Source organism: Heterodontus francisci, chromosome 7 (assembly GCF_036365525.1).
Source record: "Heterodontus francisci isolate sHetFra1 chromosome 7, sHetFra1.hap1, whole genome shotgun sequence".
Taxonomy (NCBI): Eukaryota; Metazoa; Chordata; class Chondrichthyes; order Heterodontiformes; family Heterodontidae; genus Heterodontus; species Heterodontus francisci.
The window spans coordinates 50,704,871-50,726,106 of NC_090377.1; the positions used below are offsets into that span (position 1 = coordinate 50,704,871).

General features: G+C 40.6%; 1 protein-coding gene across 1 annotated transcript in view; it reads left to right on the top strand.

Moving 5' to 3' along the window:
* The window catches only part of snx4 (sorting nexin 4), a 73,726-nt gene that overhangs the window by 49,941 nt on the left and 2,549 nt on the right, over positions 1 to 21,236 (top strand). The window contains exons 7-13 of the mRNA XM_068035166.1: positions 3,919 to 3,991; positions 4,428 to 4,489; positions 4,834 to 4,899; positions 5,597 to 5,686; positions 8,420 to 8,519; positions 12,872 to 13,017; positions 18,026 to 18,140. Coding sequence (XP_067891267.1) covers positions 3,919 to 3,991; positions 4,428 to 4,489; positions 4,834 to 4,899; positions 5,597 to 5,686; positions 8,420 to 8,519; positions 12,872 to 13,017; positions 18,026 to 18,140 — 652 coding nt within the window. The remainder of the gene's footprint in view (positions 1 to 3,918; positions 3,992 to 4,427; positions 4,490 to 4,833; positions 4,900 to 5,596; positions 5,687 to 8,419; positions 8,520 to 12,871; positions 13,018 to 18,025; positions 18,141 to 21,236) is intronic.

Sequence of the window (21,236 nt, forward strand, 5' to 3'; positions counted from 1 at the left end):
GCAGATCACCACCACCCCCTTGTGTGCCATTAGGGATGGGTAATGAATGCTGGCCTTGCCGGTGATGCCCTCATCTCATGAATGAATAATTTAAAAAAATCTTTTTGAAGCATTTGTTTATAATTTTAGACCTTGGACAATAGTGTTCAGCAGTCTGAGAACCCTGTACAATTTGATCCTGACTCCCTCTGATTTGTATTCCACCATTGTAGCTGTATGGTTAAACATTCTATTGCCTTTAATCACTGCTGTATAATGGGAAACAAGGAAATGGCAGAATTGTTGAACAGGTATTTTGTGTCTGTATTCACTGTAGTCAGAGTTATACAGCATGGAAACAGGCCCTTTGGCCAATCGTGTCAGTGCTGGCTATCAAGCACCACCTATTCTAATGCCATTTTCCAACACTTGGCCCGCAGCCTTGTATGCTATGGCGTTTCAAGTGCTCATTTAACTAATTAATTTATTTGAGAAATAACAAGCTAGGTGGATAAAAGGGAACTTGTAGATGTGGTGTACTTGGGTTTCCAAAAGCATTTGATAAGGTGTCACATCCAAGGTTATTCAAAATAAGAGGTCATGGTGTGTGGGGGGAATTGCATTGTTAGAGGATTGGTTAACTAACAGGAAGCAGAGTAGGGATAAATGGGTCACTTTCTGGTTTGGCAAGCTGTTCCTCGGAGTTCCACAGGGATCAGTCTACACAATCAATATCAATGATTTGGATGAAGGGACTGAAGGTATGGTTGTTAAATTTTGACATAATGATAGGTCGGAAAGTAAGTTGTGATGGGGACATGAGGCTACAAAAGGATATAGATAGGTGAAGTGAGTGGGCAAAAATTTGGCAGATGGAGTATAATGTGGGAAAATGTGAACTTGTCCACTTTGGCAGAAAGAATAGAAAAGCAGTATATTTGAATGGAGAGAGACTGCAGCATTCTACAGTACCAAGGGATCTGGGTGACATGGCATATGATTTACCAAAAGTTAGTATGCAGGTGGTTCAGTGATTGGGAAGGCAAATGCATTGTTTTTATTGCAAAGGGTATAAAGTGGGGAAGTGTTAGTACAGCTGTACAGGGCCTTAGTTGAACTGCTTCTGGTGTACAGTGTATAGTTTTGGTCTCTAAGTGTTGCAACCAGGTGAGGAGGGGGTCTCGGGCTCCCCTTTCGCCCTTCCCCTCGTTTGACTGCAACAGGGTTTATTTATTTAAATCAGTGTTTGTGCTTATCACCTCCGTGATTGCTTGACCTGGTTCTTTTGCAATTGCGTTAAATGAACAAATAACAGGTTTTCCTGAGTTTAAACAAGAACGAGGTAAGTTGATTACACGTGACACTCTAACCTGATTTTCAAATACGCCACCCATTCTCACACATTCACACATATCCAAATAGATTAGAGAGAAACTGGTTTGGTGGTTGGATTACAGTCCAGAATAAATGGAATTTAAATATAGCATGCAAGTCCAATAGTCCTTGACTGAGGTTGTAGTCTTGCTGGTCCACGTGCATGATGGATGGCTTGCTTTGCTCAGGGCTCTGGAAGGCAAAAATGGGCGGTTGATTCATTTCTTTTCCCTGGTCGCTGGCTGTAGCTGTCTTGAGTGTTGGGGGGGTGGGGGGCAGTTCTCAGTCACAGCCAGATCTTCTCTTAATTTTTTTTTTGGGGGTTGTGGGGGGATAGGTGCTGGGGGAAGAGAGAAGGAGACTGCATTGTTGCTGTCTTTTCAGTTACTGCCTGTCTGCTGTCTGACAAAATTAGTTTCTTCAGAGCTGTGCAAGCAGTCACTTCGGTCTATCAAACCCCTTTTTGTTTTTAATGAGGTTTTTTCTGGAATCTTCTCTGAAATTCAAGGGACTACATGCCCCAGGATGGCTTTGGCTCATTTTAAGGAGGATCATCTGGCTAATCTATTAGCCAAAGCATTGATCTGACTGGGCTTTGTTAGACTTGTCGGTTTCAGTTCACTCCCTCTTTCTCTCGCTTCCCCCCCCCCCCCCCCCCCCAAAACTGGGAGAACAGTGGCCATCTTGGCTCTATTTAATGGTTCACTTGTAGGATTTTTTCCATTAAAAGTCTAATGTAAGTTTTCAACCAATGAAATTAATATTTCCCATTTGGCATGTCGGGTTTTCTTGACATAAAGGATAAGTTGCCTTGGAAACAGTTCAGAGAAGGTTCATTTGACTGATACCTGGGATAAAGGATTATCTCATGAGGAAAGGTTGTGCCTATACCCATTGTAGTTTAGAACAATTAGGTGATCTTGTTGAAACATAAGATGCTGAGAGGATGTTTATCCCCTTGTGGGAGAAGTCTAGAACTCTGGACACAGTTTCAAAATTCAGTGACTCCTGACGTCAGTGCTCCCAGCTTTGCATGTGTGCAGAACGGACCCTTGCTTTCAGTATGGTGCTGCACGTGCAGCCTACACAAACACCCGGCTTGCCAGGACTAATTTGCACATATGCATGAAAACGTAATTGCATACTGCAACATCTGTTCGCTGCTCCTCCCTCGGCAGCTCGCTTTCTGCTTCACCTGCCCTCCCTCCATCCCACCCCCAACCTATCTGTGGGCCATTCACTCCCCACCTCACCATCTCCTCCCCTTTGCTCTGCCTCTCTGCTCCCTCCCACAATCACTGCCTTTTTTCCCCACATGGGGGGAGCAGGGGAGAGAGAAAGAGTGACCAGATAGGGAAGGGAGGGAGACTGAGTGGGGTGCAGAGGCAGAGTGGATGGAGTGGCGAGGCTGGGAGCGAGTGGCCCACGGGTAGGGTGGGGTGAAGCGAGAAGCAAATATCCAAGGGGGAGAAGTGGCGAGGCATGCGGTGAGCAGAAGGGTGTGGGAGGCAGCCGTGAAGAGAAACGCGATGGCAGGAGGGAGCAGGGTACTGTTGGGGGTGGGATGGGTGCAGTTGCAGCCACTGGGCATCTGGGTTTAATTTGTTTTTGATCAATTGAGCAGCATCATCTTTAATACTGGCAGCTACCAAAAATGTCAGTGACGTTTCAATGCATGAGGGTGCATTTGTGCATGTGCAAGTACTCTGCCACCTAGTGGTTGCATTGTCAGCAAATGCACTCTTCAAAATTAGGGGTTTCCCATTTAAGATGGAAATGAGATTTTTTGTGGGTCACTTGTGTGGAATTCTTTTCCCCAGAGCAGTGGAGCTTGTTCATTGTCTTAACAGCCTTGTATATATTCAGATTTTTGATCATTATTGGGGGGTGCATACAGAAAAGTGGAGTTGAGGCCACCATCAGATCAGCCATGATCTTATTGAATGGCCTGCTCCTAATTCTTGTATTGGTTGGCCATCTTGGCAATCAAGTCTACAAAAGTTCCTCATTCAACTTCTTCCTTAGCAATTGCAATACCATTTGTGGAGTGTATGTGTTCACTTGTGTGCAGTAATTTATATTTATATGCATTTAAATTTCATCTGTCATTCTGCCCACATTTTTTATTTTATCCAACTCCAGAAAATGCTTTATTCCTCCACTTTCCTGTACAGGATTCTGTATAAAGCTTTTACTATCTCCTGCAAACTATTGTTGATTATCAGGGTTTGGCCATTTTTAAATCTTATCAGTTTAGCTGAAAGTATAACTGAAGCCATATGTTTTTATGATTAGCCTATAAGTTAGCTTTTAAAAAAAACTTTTTTAAAAAAAAAGAGCAAGTGTTTGTTTAATGGTGCACAATTATATTTATTTTTCCTAGAAAGTCAAATAAGTTTAAAGAGCTGCTTGTTTTCCATCATGCCATGATATCAAGTGACCTCAATGTTGAAAAGCATGTAATAGAAAACTTGGCTTTACAGTTTGTTGCTGTTCAATTTATTTGCAATTTCATAACTTAAGTCTACTTTTAATCTAAAATTAAAGTTATTCATCTATTCACAGGAGATTTATGGAGCTGAAACATTATGGAGATGAACTGCAGTCCATCATATCGCAACTCCTGCGAGTCAGAGCAGTATGTGATTCTAAGTTTGTACCTTGCCAGCGTGGTCATTCTTGTATGAGCTTGGCGAGTTAAATGTTGGCAAGCTATTTAACTGTGGGTCCTTAAGCCAAGCCTGATGCTCTTGTAGGACACATACTTTGCAACAGCATTGTACTAGATGGCGATCAGGAGCAACAACCCTGGTTTTCCACCCCCCCCTCCCCCAAATTTGGCAATTTTTCAGTCATTGTGTAGCGTAACTCAGAATTGGAGCAACTTTTTAGTGCCTGTAACAGGCAGGGGGGCTGGGCATTAACTTGATTTGATACCAGCCTTTTTATTTTGAGTTGTCGAATGATATGAAGACTCTGCTCCAATCTTGCTAGTGTTTAAGTTGCTATCCTTGTGTGTGTAATGATTTGCATTATTTTGCAAATTGAAGTATAAACTACTACTGTAATTGCAGAGAGTGGCAGACCGTCTGTATGGTGTTTACAAAGTGCATGGAAATTATGGAAGGGTTTTCAGGTAAATTATAGAATTTTCAGATTTTTATTTGAATGTTGATGTAGACTACTTGGTACAGTTACAAAGGACATCTGATATTTCGAGTAATGAAATTGAGGTAAAAGTGATACAGTTGGATTGAATACGCCATGCCTGGTTCCCATAATTCACTGATCTGATGTGTAAACTGAATACATAATTATTTTAAAATAAATCCTTCTATCAGAGGTCCTGGAATACAAAGAGTAAAACTTGTTGCTGCTTTTTGAACACTAGTTATTTTTGGGATATGGCATTGTGACTTTTTAAGGATAGCTATGCCATATGGACTGCAATACAAATATTTTACTTTCTCTTTTAAATAGTGAATGGAGTGCAATAGAGAAGGCAATGGGGGATGGGCTGCAGAGTGCTGGTCACCACATGGATGTGTATGTATCATAAACAATCTGAACTAATGTATTTTCTTCATAATGTCGCAAAAAAAATTTAAGCAATCGGTTTAAATGAGTTTAAACCTTTTTAGGGCAGTTAAGAAGCAAAATACTATTGACTTGTTGAGAAGACCAAAAAAGCAAGCATTAAAGTAGCTAAATATAAAGCCCATGGGAGTTTCCAGTTTTATAATTGCAGGAACATTTTGGCATTGTTCCCAATCCCTTTTGAAACCCATGCCAAAAATCATGAAATAACAATAAGGCTGCTGTACTGCACACTTGAGTTCCATATGCTTCACAAAATGACACCATCGAGGATTTTAGATTGTATATGACTGGAAAAATTGATCACCACCCAGAACTATTGATGCCTTGCTAACCATTTTCAATTTAAAGCAAGTTTAGATTTGCACATATTGGTTTGGTGAACTGAGTAGTTGTGGTTGTAAACATTTTAGAAATGGTTTCTCTCAAAGTACAATAGTATCCTATGACAATAGTTGAGCTTTCTGGAGTAGCTGTGTATCATCACTGTTTAATATTTGGTTCATCAGTTAGACATATCACCTGAAGTGGGCTGCATTTTAGTACCTTCAATGACAAAGCAAAGACCTGTTACCAAAAAAAATAGCAAAACAATGACAATGTCGTCTTGTATTTCAAGCTCAAACTTTTGTCCATGTTTTTAAAGATATGCAGCTTCTATTGATGACATTCTAGAAGAGGAGGAGCACTATGCTGATCAATTAAAGGAATATCTCTTCTTTGCAGAAGCTCTTCGGTATGTATTGTGTACTTGTTTGAATTCAAAGCAATGAAAAAATAATCAAATTGGAGATTATTACTCACGTTCTGTGTATCTATCATTCTTGTGTTGCTCCAATATAATCTGCTTTGATATAAAATTTGGATTGTAGACTTGAGAATTCAGCATTATCCATACAGTCTTACCATGTGATGCATGACTATTGACCATGTATGAAGCTGCTGCTATTTGAAAATGCTATTTACTTTAATGGCTAACTGAATTTGTTGCAATAAAATATTGGGAGAAATTGATTTAAAACTTTTATTTTTAATGCTTGATCCAAGATCAGTTCTGTACAATATCATTAAATGATATATACGTTACAGTCCATTACCATTGCAGTAGTTCAAAAAGGGCCACTAGGGATGGACAATAAATGTACAGCCTTGCCAGTCATGTCCCCATCCTGAGAATTAAAAAAAAATCTGAACCTCAATGCAAAGGCTGGTGATCCCAAAGTTCTTTCGGAGAGGTCTAATCATTAAGATTTCTGCATCAAAAGTAATAATGCTCAATTTAACAAATCTAAAGTTGTGCCCTTGAAGATTTGAGGTGGTAGGGGAATGACAAAACAAAGTGGAGCAGCAGTCATGTGTTTAATGTGGGGCATGGAGCAGCAGTCCTGCACCTACTGGCTACAGGTGTGGGTGAGTGTTAATTTTTTTTGGTGGCATCCTGCAACAATCCCTGGAAGTAACGTTAAATTTGCAGTCAGGTGGTTAAGCTGCATGTAGGCCATGTTTGTGTTCCCTCCAGGGCAATTCAACTTCTACATCTGTAAATAAAGGCCTTAATGCCTAACTCTGTTTCGTTTAGTTTAGAGATACAGCACTGAAACAGGCCCTTCGGCCCACCGAGTCTGTGCCGACCATCAACCACCCATTTATACTAATCCTACACTAATTCCATATTCCTACCACATCCCCACCTGTCCCTATATTTCCCTACCACCTACCTATACTAGGGGCAATTGCTAATGGCCAATTTACCTATCAACCTGCAAGTCTTTGGCTTGTGGGAGGAAACCGGAGCACCCGGAGGAAACCTACGCAGACACAGGGAGAACTTGCAAACTCCACACTGGCAGTACCCAGAATTGAACCCATGTCGCTGGAGCTGTGAGGCTGCGGTGCTAACCACTGTCGCCCTGTTGTGGGCCTTGGACACCTCTTCAGCATACCTACATGGTGTGAAGCGCACATCTTATGCAGAATGTGCATGCATATGCCACCAGCCATATTGGAACAGTTTGGCACTTTGTCACCTGTAAATCAGGAGCTGTGTCCTCCGATTCCTGAGCCATTGTTTCTAATGAATCATAGAAATGGACTTCAATGTGGGGGAGGCAGAGCTCCTAGTGCCATGCAAAGGGGAGGGGTGGGGAGCCCTACTTCGGCCTTTTTGTGCCACCCCGCCCCACCCTTTGTCCAACCTCTGAGCAATCCTACATTGTTTTGCTGCTTAAGTGTTCCATGCCAGGATCCACTTCCGTTTAAAGATGGGGATCGAACCTCGAGCTCCACAGAGCTAGCAGTTCAGCAGTTCTGGCAGTGCCACTGCTAGTGGTGGCCAATGTTGGTACTGCAGATGCCTTGGACCCAGGGCCAGTGGTGGAACCCCAGACTTTGGGTAAATGAGGCAGGGTCACTGCGGCCAGTCTGGAAGGCCCTGGCGAGAGGTAGGGTGGGCATGGGGGGTGATGGGTGGTTTGCCATGGATTTGGATTTACCTGTGGGAGTCCTCCATGAGACACAGATGGGCCATGGAGGAAGGACTCCTCACCCCCCATGCCCGCAGGGAGGGTGCCTCCTGTTACAGGGTGCTGTCCCAGCCTCTCCTGCCCCAGGAAAATTGCTTGACAACTAGGTCACCATCTCCCATGATTCTATGGGGCCCATAAACTCCAGACCCCTATTTTGTTGAACTGACAAACCATTGATATACTGTCTTTAATGCAAAGAAGTTTGCATTTGTTCCGACACAAAATCCAAATTTCCTTCTAGCTGCATAAGGAAAGTAAATGCAGAAACTTCAAAATAAACTATATCTTAAAATGAATGTATAAGTTCCATGTTCAAAAGCTTTATCTAAAGTGAGACTTTATAGACAAAAGTTTGAGAGGATTATTTGACTAAATTCCATGTCTGACTTGCATACCTTCATATTTCCACATGCATAGGTAATGTATCTTTTTGTAAAGACTTGTGACATTGCTCAAACAAATACTCCCAGCATTCCTATGAATCCTGATGTACAGTAACAAACATGGTGAAGCTGCAATGTATAAGTTTTGGCTCAATTACTGTTGGGCACTATCTGGCCTAGAAATAACCAAATACAATTGTATCCTAAAATTGTAGCATATCTTTTCTATCTTGGAAAAGCAAAGCTGCAACTAGGAAGAGTTGCACTAGGATAAGAACATTTTAAAATGAAAACAAACTGAGTCGGAAATCTGGTATGAAGCCAGATTAGCTGTTCAAAATTAAAATTCAAGTCAACAGTTGGAAAGTCTGACAACCTATCTCATTCTCTCATCCTAGGGCATTGTCCTGCATGTGGACTCTTTGGTACATATTAATCAGACAATTTAAGTTCATATATTTTAATTCTACTCCAATTTAAATAATTGTGAAAACAGTTTAAGTTAATTGGGATGAGTGAATGTTACACTATTGGTATTTAACTTTTTTTTTTAAATTCTAGGTCTGTATGTAGAAAGCATGAACTGCAACAGTATGATTTGGAGATGGCTGCTTTGGATCTAACATCAAAGAAACAACAAAGAGAGGAACTAGCTACTGGGGTGCGACTATATTTCTCTTTGTTCCCCCATTTCTGTCTTGTGGAAAGAATTATGATTCCAAGTCTTCCAGATTCAGTGCCTTAGTTTCAACCAAATGGGGATTTGATGCATCTCTATTTTAATGTTTTGAATTCTTTTAGTACAATTAAATACATGTTACATGTATACAATACATGTAAATACAATTAAATTAAATTCAACTCTTGTAAGAGCAGTGAATGCAAATACAAAGCGGTGTAGGCAGCTGTAGATGTGGGAATACAAATTGCAGTGGTAGGTTCCTAGGAGGTGAAGTGATGCCAATGTGCCACACTACTACTGGGTTATGTGTGGGTGATGGGTCGACAGCTGTGAGAGCCATTCAATGTACATTTCCAGGAGATGTGTCGGGTTTGTTTTTAAGTTATTGGTACTGTTCTTGCAAAATGTGCAAAGCCACCATCTTACTGTTTCCATGAGAAAACAAAGAATCACTTATGAGTAGCTTCTCAGAATTTTGAATTTGGTATATGCATGTCACTGCCTACTAATTTTAGTTTTGTTTGAGTTGGATGTTCATCCTGGTTTACTTTCTGGGTTTGACTGGCTATGGTCAAAGATCTTCAATAATTGTATATTGCTACTGTAATGTATTGTAATTGTACTGAAAGTTGAATCACTAACATTCCAGCACAATGAGCATGTTATTTTTCCACATCCAAGATTTGATCCTGTAAAAGCTAAAAGTTAATGTGAACTTTTTTTCTTTTCTAATTAAGTGACAAGGGAGAACAAATGTTGCAGTTCTAAACACTTGTGCAAGTGTGTGGGAGGAAGTATTCGTTTAAGTTGCCAGACATACAGAATTTCTTTGAACTGGATTTAACTTCAGTTTGCATTATTTAAAGTATATAGAGAAATGAAATGCATTTTATTCCATGCAAAGTGACCAATTAAGCCATTATATGTAAATAAATTGGGCATGATGTGGCATTTCAAATGAATTAACCACTAACCAATTGGGGACATCCAGATTTTTGATGCTATTCTTATTAACCTGGCAAACGGTGATCTTGGCCCATCTTTTGTAAGAGTAGCTGTATTCTACTGGTGCACTGCACAAGGAAAAGCTCTTCAATTTCAGTTTTTTTTTAATTTTGGCTAAGCTACAAGCCAGTTTGTTTATAGTCTTGATCCCTTTTGCACATCTGTGCTGTCCTTAATTCAGATGTGTCTCACTAACTGCCATTTTTTTATTTGCTGTCAGACTCTTGGACTTTGAATGCATCAGTTGAAACAAACAGCATGATTTTGAATTACTATAATCTAGACCTAGTTGTCTATCCTAACTTCAACTCTGTAATTAGTACTTGTGTGCAGCTTTTTAAGCTCTTGAAAGGGTGAATTTTTGTTTGAAAGGATACATTTGCACCTTTTTTATGCTCCTGCAACTGAGACTTTTAAGTCCAATCTGCACGAAAATAGTAGATCCCAAACCCAAGTTGGAATAGAGAAGGAATTCTTGCACTGAGGTTGAGCTACACTAGTTCAGCTGCTAACCACCATCCTCTACATTTAGTCTGTAGTTTGTCAAAGCTGTAGCTGATCCTCCTATGATTACTGCAACAACCTGTAGTTTTTACTTGTTGGCACGAAGAATCTTTTTAATGTCATCAGCAGTTGGGTTTTGTGGTTCAGATCCGTCTCATTGGGGGATGTTAGAGGGAGAGGTCTTCACCAATAATTCTATATTGGGGTGGGAGGGTTGATCGGAAAGTGTTAATTTTAACTGACTCAACTTTTTGCCTCTTTTTTTAATTTACCTTCCAGTGTTTAAGAATGAATTAGACAAATAAAATTATCTTTCCTGAAGGAGGATTTTTGAGTTAGTGACTCTACTTTCAAGATTTTGTATACTATTTTCCCTTAACACTCAGCTCATCCTCCCTTTTGAGAGGGAGGGGCATCTGTACAAATCACTGATCAATTCCCAACTTTCTTTGGAGCGAGTATGTTTTCTACCAAGTGGCGTAGATTAAATTTGTAGTCTGACAGGTGTACTCCTCTGCAAGGAATAATTGACAAAGCTAAGAGTAGGAATAAATGGGCCATTCTCAGGACGGCAGGCTGTTACTAGTCGGGTACCACAAGGATCAGTGCTTGGACCACAGCTGTTTAAAGTCTGTATTAGTGACTTGGATATGGGGACCTATTGTAATATTTCTAAATTTGTGGATGAGACAAAACTAGGAGGGAGTGTAAGTTGAGGAGGATGCAAGAAGGCTTCAAGGGAATTTGGACAGGCCAAGTGAATGGGCAAGAACGTGACAGATGGAATATAATGTGAATGTGTGAAATGGTCCACTCCGGTAGAAAAACAATGGCGAAGTTTTTATTAAATGGTGAGGTTGGGAAGTGTTGATGTCCAAAGAGATCTGGGTGTCTTTGTTCATGCGTCACTAAAAGCTAGTCTGCTAGTGAGCGAGCAATTAAGAAAGCAAATGGTATGTTGGCCTTCATTGCAAGGGGGTTTGAGTGCAAGAGTAAAGATTTATTGCTTCAATTGTATAAAGCATTGGTGAGACCACACCTGGCGCATTGTGCACAGTTTTGGCCTCTTATCTAAGAAATGATGTACTTGCCATAGAGGGAGTACAATGGATGTTCATCAGATTGATCCCTGGGATGGTGGAATTGTCTTATGAGGAGAGATTGCAGAAACTGGGCCTCTATTCTCTAGAATTTCCAAGAATGAGATCACCTCTCATTCTAACTTACAAAATTCTTTCAGGGTGTGACCGGGTGGATGTGGCTAGGATGTTTCCTCTGGCTGGTGAGTCTAGAACAAGGGGACACAGTCTCTGAATGAGGGGCAGGCCATTTATGACTGAGGCGGAATCCCTTTACTCGGGGTGGTGAATCTGTGGAATTCTCAGCCCCAGAGGGCTGTGGAAGCTCAATCTTTGAGCATATTCAAGACCGAAATCGATAGATTTCTGAATACTAACGATATCAAGATGTGGGGAAAAATGGTGTAGAGGTAGATGATCAGCCATGATCTGTTTGAATGGCAGAGCAGGCTTGACAGACCAAATGGCTTTTCCTGCACCTATTGCTATGATTCCTATGACTCCTGTACATTTAATATTGTGCAGTTAGCCATTGAAATGGTATACAGCTTGGATATCTTTTCTGTGGCAATGTCAGGTGTTTTTGTTGAGCTGCTTGAAAAATTTCTCTCAACCTTGCATATTTTTTGTCCTGTATTAGTATGCTAAATAAGGCAAGTGATTATGTTACTAAACATAACGTCTGGATTCAGTCAGCACAAGATTCTTTTATCTGTTCTATCTATAGATAATGTTAAACACATTTGCACAACTCATTTTTAATAACATCTATTCTTAAATACTTGCTGCAGTGGCCATTTATCTCCTGGACAGGTGGGAAATGGCATGGCTGGTTTACATTGGTCACCTCCCAACTGGCCACGGGTAGTGTTTTCTATTGTAAAGGGTATGAGTCGTTGAGTGTTCAAGGTGTAAAAATCTGTTTTCAGGGGAAAAAAAACTTATGGCGGGTCTGCTTGCTGGTTGTCTTGCTCTTGCTGTGTTGCTGAAGTCTCCTGGCAGTCAACACTTCAGTTTGAAGATGGTGCTGGTATTGCTTAGTTTAATTTTTCGCAGGTGGAGGAGTTGCTCAAAAGGCACTTATTTCTCTGCTGCAGTTGGTTGCCAACTCATCTCAGCAGGGTTCAGCTATCTTAGCTGGAATTGATCGATCTCTCTCAGCCTTGTGTTGGAATTAAGATGGCTTTTCATGATCTCTGTGTAGCTGGAGATTTCAGACTGATTATCTTGATGGTCTGATGACTTGATAACAGACTCCCTTTGTTCTTCAAAAATGTTACCTTTTAAAGGTAAATTCATAGTTTTCCCCATGTGACTTTAGGCTTTTGGTTCCTGAGGGGCTAGACAACAGCTTCTGATCTCCACCCACTTACATAAGATGAGGGATATTCACACCTTACTGCGTTTTGTAGCTGGAGATAGAGCTTCAGTTCTAGCTAACTTGTGGATAGCTCACATTCATGTGAGCTGTTTAATTTCAATGCAGTCAGGGTTAATGAGTTTCAGTTCTAGCAGGCATGGATATATATTTCAGTGCGGGCAAAAGTATGTCATGTGGTTTTGTCCTCCATCTTGTTGAAGACAAGTGTATCCGTCTTTTCAATTGTGCTTTTTTAAAATAACTTTTCGGTTTATTGTATTCCCATGGCTGCACTTCCTGTGAGGGTGGCACTATTTATGAAAAATGTTAATTTGCTACATCTGAATCATCAAACTAATTTTTATTTTCTAATCTTTGTGTAGACTGTGCGAACATTCTCGCTAAAAGGTATGACCAGCAAACTTTTTGGGCAGGAGACACCAGAACAAAGAGAAGCTAAGTTAAATATGCTGGAGGAGCAAATTGCCGATGGAGAGGAGCTTGTGAAGGCCAAAAATCTTGAGTGCGAGTAAGACCAGCAGCATGACTTGTATATTCTACTGCTAAACAAACCTTATGTTGACACTCAGTATTGACATTGACTTGTGCAGCATTGATATTTAATCTTGGATCTATGTGGGATACAACAGTTAACTAGAATTGCTACCAGCCTCAATTTTATTTTTGGAGGAGTAGTTTTGATGCACAGTATCTTTCATTTTCAAGTCACAGCCTAGCAGGCTTTCAAATCTTTACCAACCAGGATATCTTAAAGGGGATGAGTGAGACAGTTATTTTTGTTGTGTTTTTTCCCCCTCCCAGATTTCTTTCTTTGTATTTGAGAATATTATGACTTGGATATCAGTAGACTTAAACTGTTCAGTAGCCAGTACAATGGTGAATAGAGGCCATGGCACTTGATATTTATTTTTGTAATGAATTTACAGATATATTCAGGTTTGTAATTGTGTCCAAAGCGGTATTTATTTAGTCATGGTGGGCTAATTTTACTCCATTTAGAGTTCTAAGGGAATGGACCATTTTATATTTGCCAATAAGTTAAATTAGATTTAAAACCCCACCAATGGGTGTTAAAACAATAAACCTTGTGCAAACAACAGCTTGCATTTGATATAAAAACTGAATACTGCAAAGTGCTAGAAATGCTTTGGTCTGGCTGCATTTGTGGAGAGAAAGTTAACGTTTCTGGTCTGTGACCTTTCATCAGAACTGATGCTACCAGACCTGGGAAGTATTTCCTGCACTTCAGTTTTAACTTTACATTTATATAGTGCCTTTTAACATAAATGTCCCAAGGTGCTCCAGAGGATCATTAAAAACAAAATATTACCGAGCCACATGGGATATTAGGTCAGATGACCAAAAGTTTGGTCAAAGAGGAATGTCTTGCAGTAGGAAAGTGAAGTAGAGAGGTGTAGGGAGGGTATTTCAAGGCTTAAGGCCTAGGCACCTGAAGTTGTGGCCACCAGTGGTGGAGTAATTAAAATCAGAGATACTCAACAAGCCAGAATTAGAGGAGTGAAGATATCTCTGGGTTGTGGGGCTGGAGCAGAGAAATGGGGAGGGGTGCAGCCATAGAGAGATTTGAAAACCAGGATGAGCATTTTAAGACCAAGATGTTGCTTGACTAGGAGCAAGCATGGGTGATGAGTAAACAGGACTTGATGTGAGGTAAACAGACAGAGTTTTGGATAAATAAGTTTGCAGAGGGTAGGATTTGGGAGACCAGCCAGGAGTGCATTGGAATAGTCAATTCTAGGGACAAGCAGAAAGCACGAATGAGGATTTCAGCAGCAGATGAGCTGAGTTGGGGTGAAGTCAGGCAATGTTACGGAGATGGAAATAGTGTTGGTGGTGGCACGCATATGAGGTTGGAAGCTCATCCCTGGGTCAAATGTGACACCAAGGTTGTGAACAGACTAGTTTAATTTCAGACTGTTTCCAGGGAGAGGGATGGAGTCAGTAGCTAGGGAATGTGGTTTGTTGCAGGGACTGAAAACTATGGCTTCCAATATTTAATGGGAGGGAATGCCCAACATCCAGTACAGGATGAGCAGAAAAGTAGTTTGATAATTTAGCAACAGCGGAGGAGCCGGGTGGTGGTGAAGTAGAGCTTGGTGTCATCAGCATACATGTGAAAACTAACGTGCTTTCAGAGGATGTCACCAAGGGGCAGCATGCAGATGAGAAATGAGAGGTGGCCAAGAATAGATCCTTGGCGGACACCAGAGGTATTGGTGTGGGTGCAGGTAGAGAAGCCATTGCAAGTGATTCTCTGGCTTCAATTAGGTAAGAATGGAACCAGGTGAGAGCAGTCCCACCCAGCTCGATGACATTGGAGGGGTGTTGGAGGAGGGTGCCGGGGTGAAATATGTCACGGCTGAGGAGGGAAGATCTTACACTTGTTATAGTCATGTAGGATGTATTTTGTGACTTTGGTAAGACCAGTTTTGGTACTGTGGCAGGGTTGGAAAACTGGAGGGGTGCAAAGATAGTACTGGATTTGGAAGGCAACCTGTTCAAGGACTATGGCGATGGAATGGTAGTTTGCAAGGATGGTGAAGTCAAGGGGTTTTTTGAGGAGGGTAATCGATTTTAAAGGAAGAGAGGGACAACATCTGAAAACTGTTAACAATGTTGGCTAACGTGGGCCAGGAGGGGAAGTTGTGTGGTCAGTTTAGTGGGAATAGGATCGAGGGAGCAGGAGCTGGGTTTCATGGACAAGATGAGCTCAGAGAATGAGAAAGCTGCAAGATCTGGGTAAGCAGGAAAAATCATTCACTTTTGGGCAGATTCTTTTGTTGAGGGAAGTGCAAGTACCCATCCCTCAAATACTGAAGACACAAGCCAGTGACCAGGAGATTTCTATCAGGCTTTACCTGTGAAGTCTAATGAGTGCTCCTTCTCACCCCAGAGTGTTTGGTAACCAGTTTGGTAGAATTAGTTTCTAGTATATTTTATTTCCAGAGGGTTTTTTTTGTACACTTAAGTCTGTAGCTTAGTGTCAGGTAGTTTATTTTACCACCTCAGCCAAGTGATGCAAATTCAAGCCTCACTCTGGGAATTAAGACACTCCAGTGTAGTACTGGAAGAAGTGCTGCTACAACAACTGGCACTTCTAATATAGTGTCTTTAATGGAGCAATTCTCCAAGCTGCTTCACAAGTTACAGAATGGCTAAATGGGGGGCACTGAGCCCTGGCGGAAGTAATTTAGGAAGGTGACTAAGCTGGATGGAGAAAATATGTTTTAAAGATGAGGTGCAAGCATGTAGGGAAAAGGTTTTGACTGGCTGCAAAGGCTGAATGCTCTGTCAATAGGGTTAAAGTTAGAAAGATGTGCAAAAAGCCAGAATTGGAACCAACCACTGGAGGAGGCCCTAGAGATGGGGTAAAGTGAGGCTGCAGGGGGAATTGATCAGAATATTTTTAAAATTGCATTTGTGATGGCTCTGAGGATTGAAATCATGAGTAAGTATAAATTGGTGATGGATAGATGAGTGGATCAATTTTGAAGAAATTTTGGAGAAGAATGGGAAGCCAGAAAGGATGTTATTTTCATCAAGTGTACAGGTGACAAAAGCAGGAGCAAGAGTTTTGGCAGCAGCTGGATTGATGTAACTGGTATTGCAAAGGTGGAACTGAACAGTATTTGGACAGGATGTGCTTTCCCACTTGAGATGCTAAACTGAGGCTCCATCTTGCTTCATTGTCTTTGGTAAACATTAAAGATCTGGCAGTATTTGCAGAAGTGTTTTCAGTTATGTGGATAGATTGGAGAAGCTAGGTCCTTCTTTGAGATGAGAAGGTTGAGAGGAGATTTGATGGAGGTGCTCAAAATCATGTGTCCAAATAGAGTGGATAGAGAAACTGTTCTCTCTGGCAGAGGGTTTGAAAACCAGCGGACACAGATTTAAGGCGTGTCAAAAGAACCAAGGCAACGCGAGAACATTTTTTTACACAGTGAATGGTTAGGGTCTGAAATGTAATGGCTGAAAGGGTGGTAGAGGTGCATTCAGTTATGGCTTTCAGAAGGGAATTGGATACACACCTGAAGATTTAAAAAAAAAACAAGTGTCAGGTTACAGGAAAAGGCAAGGGAGTGGGACTAGCTGAATTGCTGTTGCACATGGTCGGCACTGACAGCGGCTGGCTGGCTGCCTTCTGCACTGTAACCATTCTGTGATTCTATGTCTGCCTGGATAATATGTCTTCCACAACTAACAATTTTTAAAAGAATGAACAGGGCATTCATCACCTTGCTTTGTGGCATTGTGTGTGCAAAATGGCTGCCATGTTATGCATGTAACACTGACTTTGGTCTAAGTAAATGTATGAAGTGCTTTCAGAAATTTGAAGGATTTGGTAATGTTATAAATAAATGCAAGACAGCCTTACTTGAATTTGTGTAGAGCCAGAATCTTGATCTTGCAGTGTTGAATGTTTGACATTTCTGCAATTAAACCATCTTGGGGGTTTATGGAATAAAAACAGTGTTGGAAATACTCAGCAGGTCTGGCAACATCTGTGGAGGGAGAAACAATTGATGTTTTCAGTCGATGACCTTTCGGCAGAACTGGCAAAAGTTAAAGATGAAAGCGGTTTTGAGCAAGTGAAAGTGGGGTGCTGGTAAAGAACAAAAGGGAAGTTCTGTAATAGATCAGGAGAGATTAAATGACAAAGAAGCCATGGAACAAATGGCAAGGGGGTTTATGGATGTGGCAGTCACCCTTCCACAGGATTGCTGCTCAAGATGCTTTCAGTGAGATTCACTTAAATTTATCTCTGTCCCTTCCAGTTCCTGTAAAATGATCGTCCGTCCATAAATGTAATTTCCTGGTCCCAGCGTAACTCCTCTCCTATGATTACTAAGGATTGGAATTCCTAAGGCTTGAATCCTTGTCAAAGTTTTCAGTCAAATTTGTAATTTCTGAAGTGTTTTGTGTTTCAGTCTTTTCACACATCCAAATTTGATTTTGGGTGATGAAATCTGTACCTGTACAATGTTCAAAACTAATCCGCTTAAGCTTTTTCTGTCCTGATTTGGATAGTCCATGAATTTTTAAAATACCGATTCTTGCCCATTTAGCATGTTTCCTTACTTCAGTTTGTTTTGTGGTGTTCCCCAAATTGTTTTCTCCCTTTTACCCTCAATTTCCAGAAGTCAGAGGTATAATTGACATTTATTGATGCATGTTTTCCTCTGGTAGGAAAGGTCTATTTTGTCTTACTATTGTTTTTCATAACTGGTATTTCTTTTTTTTCCTGAACTTTTGAAATTTTAAGTTGGATCCTTCTGGGCTCTTAGTTGGGTTTGTATGTAATGTCCTTGCTTCATATTTTTTAATCATTCTGTTGCAGATGATGGAAGCTTTTCATATTTGAGATATTTGAGCTTTGCAGCTGCATCAAGTATCCTGACTTTTTAGAAACTTGTCTGACTTTGCTGATTAAACATTAAACTGGAAATTAAATCTACATTTTCCAGTAACTTAGTTATGTTCTGACACTTTTTTAGAGATTTCATGAAGGATGCTTGGGCAGACATTGAGCGCTTTAAGGAACAGAAGAACAATGACCTGAAAGAGGCCCTCATCAGTTATGCAGTGATGCAGATAAGCATGTGCAAAAAGGTGGGTTGGTTATTAATGCAATTGCCTATTTTAAAAGCTACTGACTATAGAATGATTGATTATAATATGCAGGGGCAATGTATAACACAAGGAATAAAAAATTGATTTTCATTAGCAGATGAACAAGATTAACGTTGTAAAACTATCATTGATTATCCAAAAACCTAAGCATTGCAAGTACTTTTTGCAATTAAAATTTTGCTTGTGCAATGCTCTGCTTTGAGACTATACTCAAAATTGAAACTTGCCTCTGCATTTATAAATTTCAAACTGACACAAATGCATTGACTGTGTTGAATCAAGTTGCAATTTGTTTTCACAATATTCAAAGTAGCACAGGACACTGCTGTGGTGGCATGATTGACTTTAGAAGTCTGATTTGTCCTATAGGCATAGCCAAGCTAATTTACTGTGGAGGTACAATTTTTGTAACTTCATTATTTCATTACAATGCATTTGTGATTTTTTTTTTTTACTATAATCAAAATAAAAAATGATGGGCAGTATTGTTCCATACTTAAAGGGACAGGGAGGTGCACTGTTTCCCTGGTCACCAAGTCCTGCTTTGTTCACCATTTCAGTGCATAAATACTGATCTGGTCTGATTTTACTTTGAATTTTCCATACCTCCTTTGCACTCCCTTGGTGCATGTGCTCACACATCCTTGCAAACAAATGTTTGACTGATTCTTGGGTGAGCTAGAAAACAGCTATTGAATTATACTGCCTGTGAAAAACTTACCAGGAAGCTGGAGGTTATGATTTCTTCTGTTGGCATCAATCCACAGTTATTAAAAGCAGTGTTTGTTCTATTGCAGTTTAGTGTTTGTGTTGAAATACTTCCAAATTGGTCTAAATGACCTGATGGTAAGGGATTGCATTTGTTCAAGCTTATCAGATTGCTGAAATCAAATAAACACCATAAAGTCGCCCATGCTTGTAAGAAAGTGCTGATTTGAGTCCTGATTTTTGAGAAGTAAACAGTTTTAAAGAATAATGTACTTTTTTCCAGTGCTTGCTCAAATGCAGGAACTTGAAATGGTACTCCAGCAAATAACCAGCAGCACAATTGTTGCTGTTTTTAAAAACTTTGATTATATTTGGATTGTGACTAAATTCTTTTTAAAGTCTTCTGTTGAGTGCCTATCATTTGCTTTTCAATATGGTGTGGTTTAGTTGGAAATTCTTTCCACCAGGGAATCTTAGCTACAAATCCCTTGACTTGAGCACTCAATTCATTCTTGTTTTGACTATTGGGTGAGACGTGTAGAAAATCTCTTAACTGAGAGTTAATGCACATCTAATGGGCTACAGTAGTTGGGTAGTGATTGAACTGAACTCTTGTTAATGCATATAAATTGTTAGTTTATCTCTTTGTACAAAAATGCCTTTGTTCCAATTTTCTTGCAATTTCATTATAGGGGGCATTAAATAGCTTGGTCTAATGGTGAGGAAATTTTCTAGCATTTTATTGGATACTAGGGACTGAATTTTGTTTTCCTGCAGCCAGCAGCTCATTTAAAAATGCAGGGCAGCTGCCCCCTCACCCCCTTCTGCCAAAACAATCACATGGCATGGGTGGCCTTGCGATGCTGTGGTCGGCATTGGCTGTTTCTGTGCAGGCGATGGTGCCGTTTATAAAGGGCTGCCAGCCCTGCTCAGACTGGAGTTGAAGCCTGTTTGCCACCCCCCCCCCCCCCCCCCCCCCCACTACAGTAAAAGAAATGTTGGCCCAGGTTTTCTTCCTCCCCCCCCCCCCCCCACCTGATGCACAAATTGAAGAGGTGACCCCTTCTCTCCCACCTGCATAAAGTTCAGAGGTCACCCCTCAGCCCACACAAATCTTCCCTACCTTGGTGCCAGCTTTCCCTGGATGTGAAAGTGCAGGAGTGCCAGCAGTCTCTCAGAAGATCCAGATCTGATAAGATTGTGGGGAATTCAATTTAAATGCATTCATAACTTTTATTTAAAGTCAGGTCCCATCGCTGAGAGGCTGCCACAGAGCCTTGCTACCACTGGGAAGATCGGGCCTGGTAATCCCGGTGCGGGCTGTTGCCACTCCAATCTTCCATCTCCCCCCCACCCCCCTCCACAAAAATCAGAGCCCAGTATCAGGTGCTGAACAAAATTCAGCCCCTGGTGTTTATAGACTGTAGAGACTACGAGCGGTTTGTGTGGTTGAACTTGTAGCTGTGTTGCCACTGCAACTCCTTGGGGAATTAATCAAATCGACAAAACAGGTTTGCATGGCTTTTTGGAAGGCATTGAATGAAGTACTAAATGTTTTTTTTTAAATTTAAGCTGTGGATCACTCAGCAGTGTCTCCAAAGTAATCAAACCAAAGTTTGCTCTTATCTAGCTTGTTAGAGGCATTTCAAATATTGACCATGATGGGCTCCCTACCTTTTTTTAAAAAGGGCATGGATATGTTATCCTCAATGCTGTTGTGAACTTATTCTCATACTTTTGAGGAGAGGCTAAATGGCTTGAATTTTCATGATTGAAAGGAATGAAAATCAGGTTATTTAAAGTGGTGTGTGGTATAAATAGGAGCAGGTATTTACTTCAGCTGATTTGAACAGCTAGATAGTTTGAGCATTGTACTAAGATTACCATTTTGGAGACCCTGCCTTCCTTTCCCCTCCCACCCCCTTTTCAAAAGGAATTTTATGAAATTGCTCCAGTGTAAAGTGATTTGTGGCTATAGTGATCATTAAGTTTAATCCCTTTTTTATAGATATTTAAAGTTAGGGTAAGTATAGATGAAAATGATCAATTATATCCTGGAGTTTTGGATCTGTGGAAGTTTCTGCTTTTATTATTTGGGAATAATCTAGACAGGAATTTCTTGAGCCTCACTTGTTCCACTTCCACGTATAAATGTGCATTCTACCAAAGTTACAGTAGTAGAGCATCATTCGTTGTGGAGAGATCTGAGGCCTGGACTATCCTGACTCTATCAGATGGCTTCTGCATAGGAAGGAAATGAAGGAGAGAAAAAACTGGGGATACAAAATATTGTCTGATTTTTGTTATTGCTATTCAGTTTGACAAGTCGTGGTTAAAAAGAGTAAATGAATTGTAGCCATCTTCAAC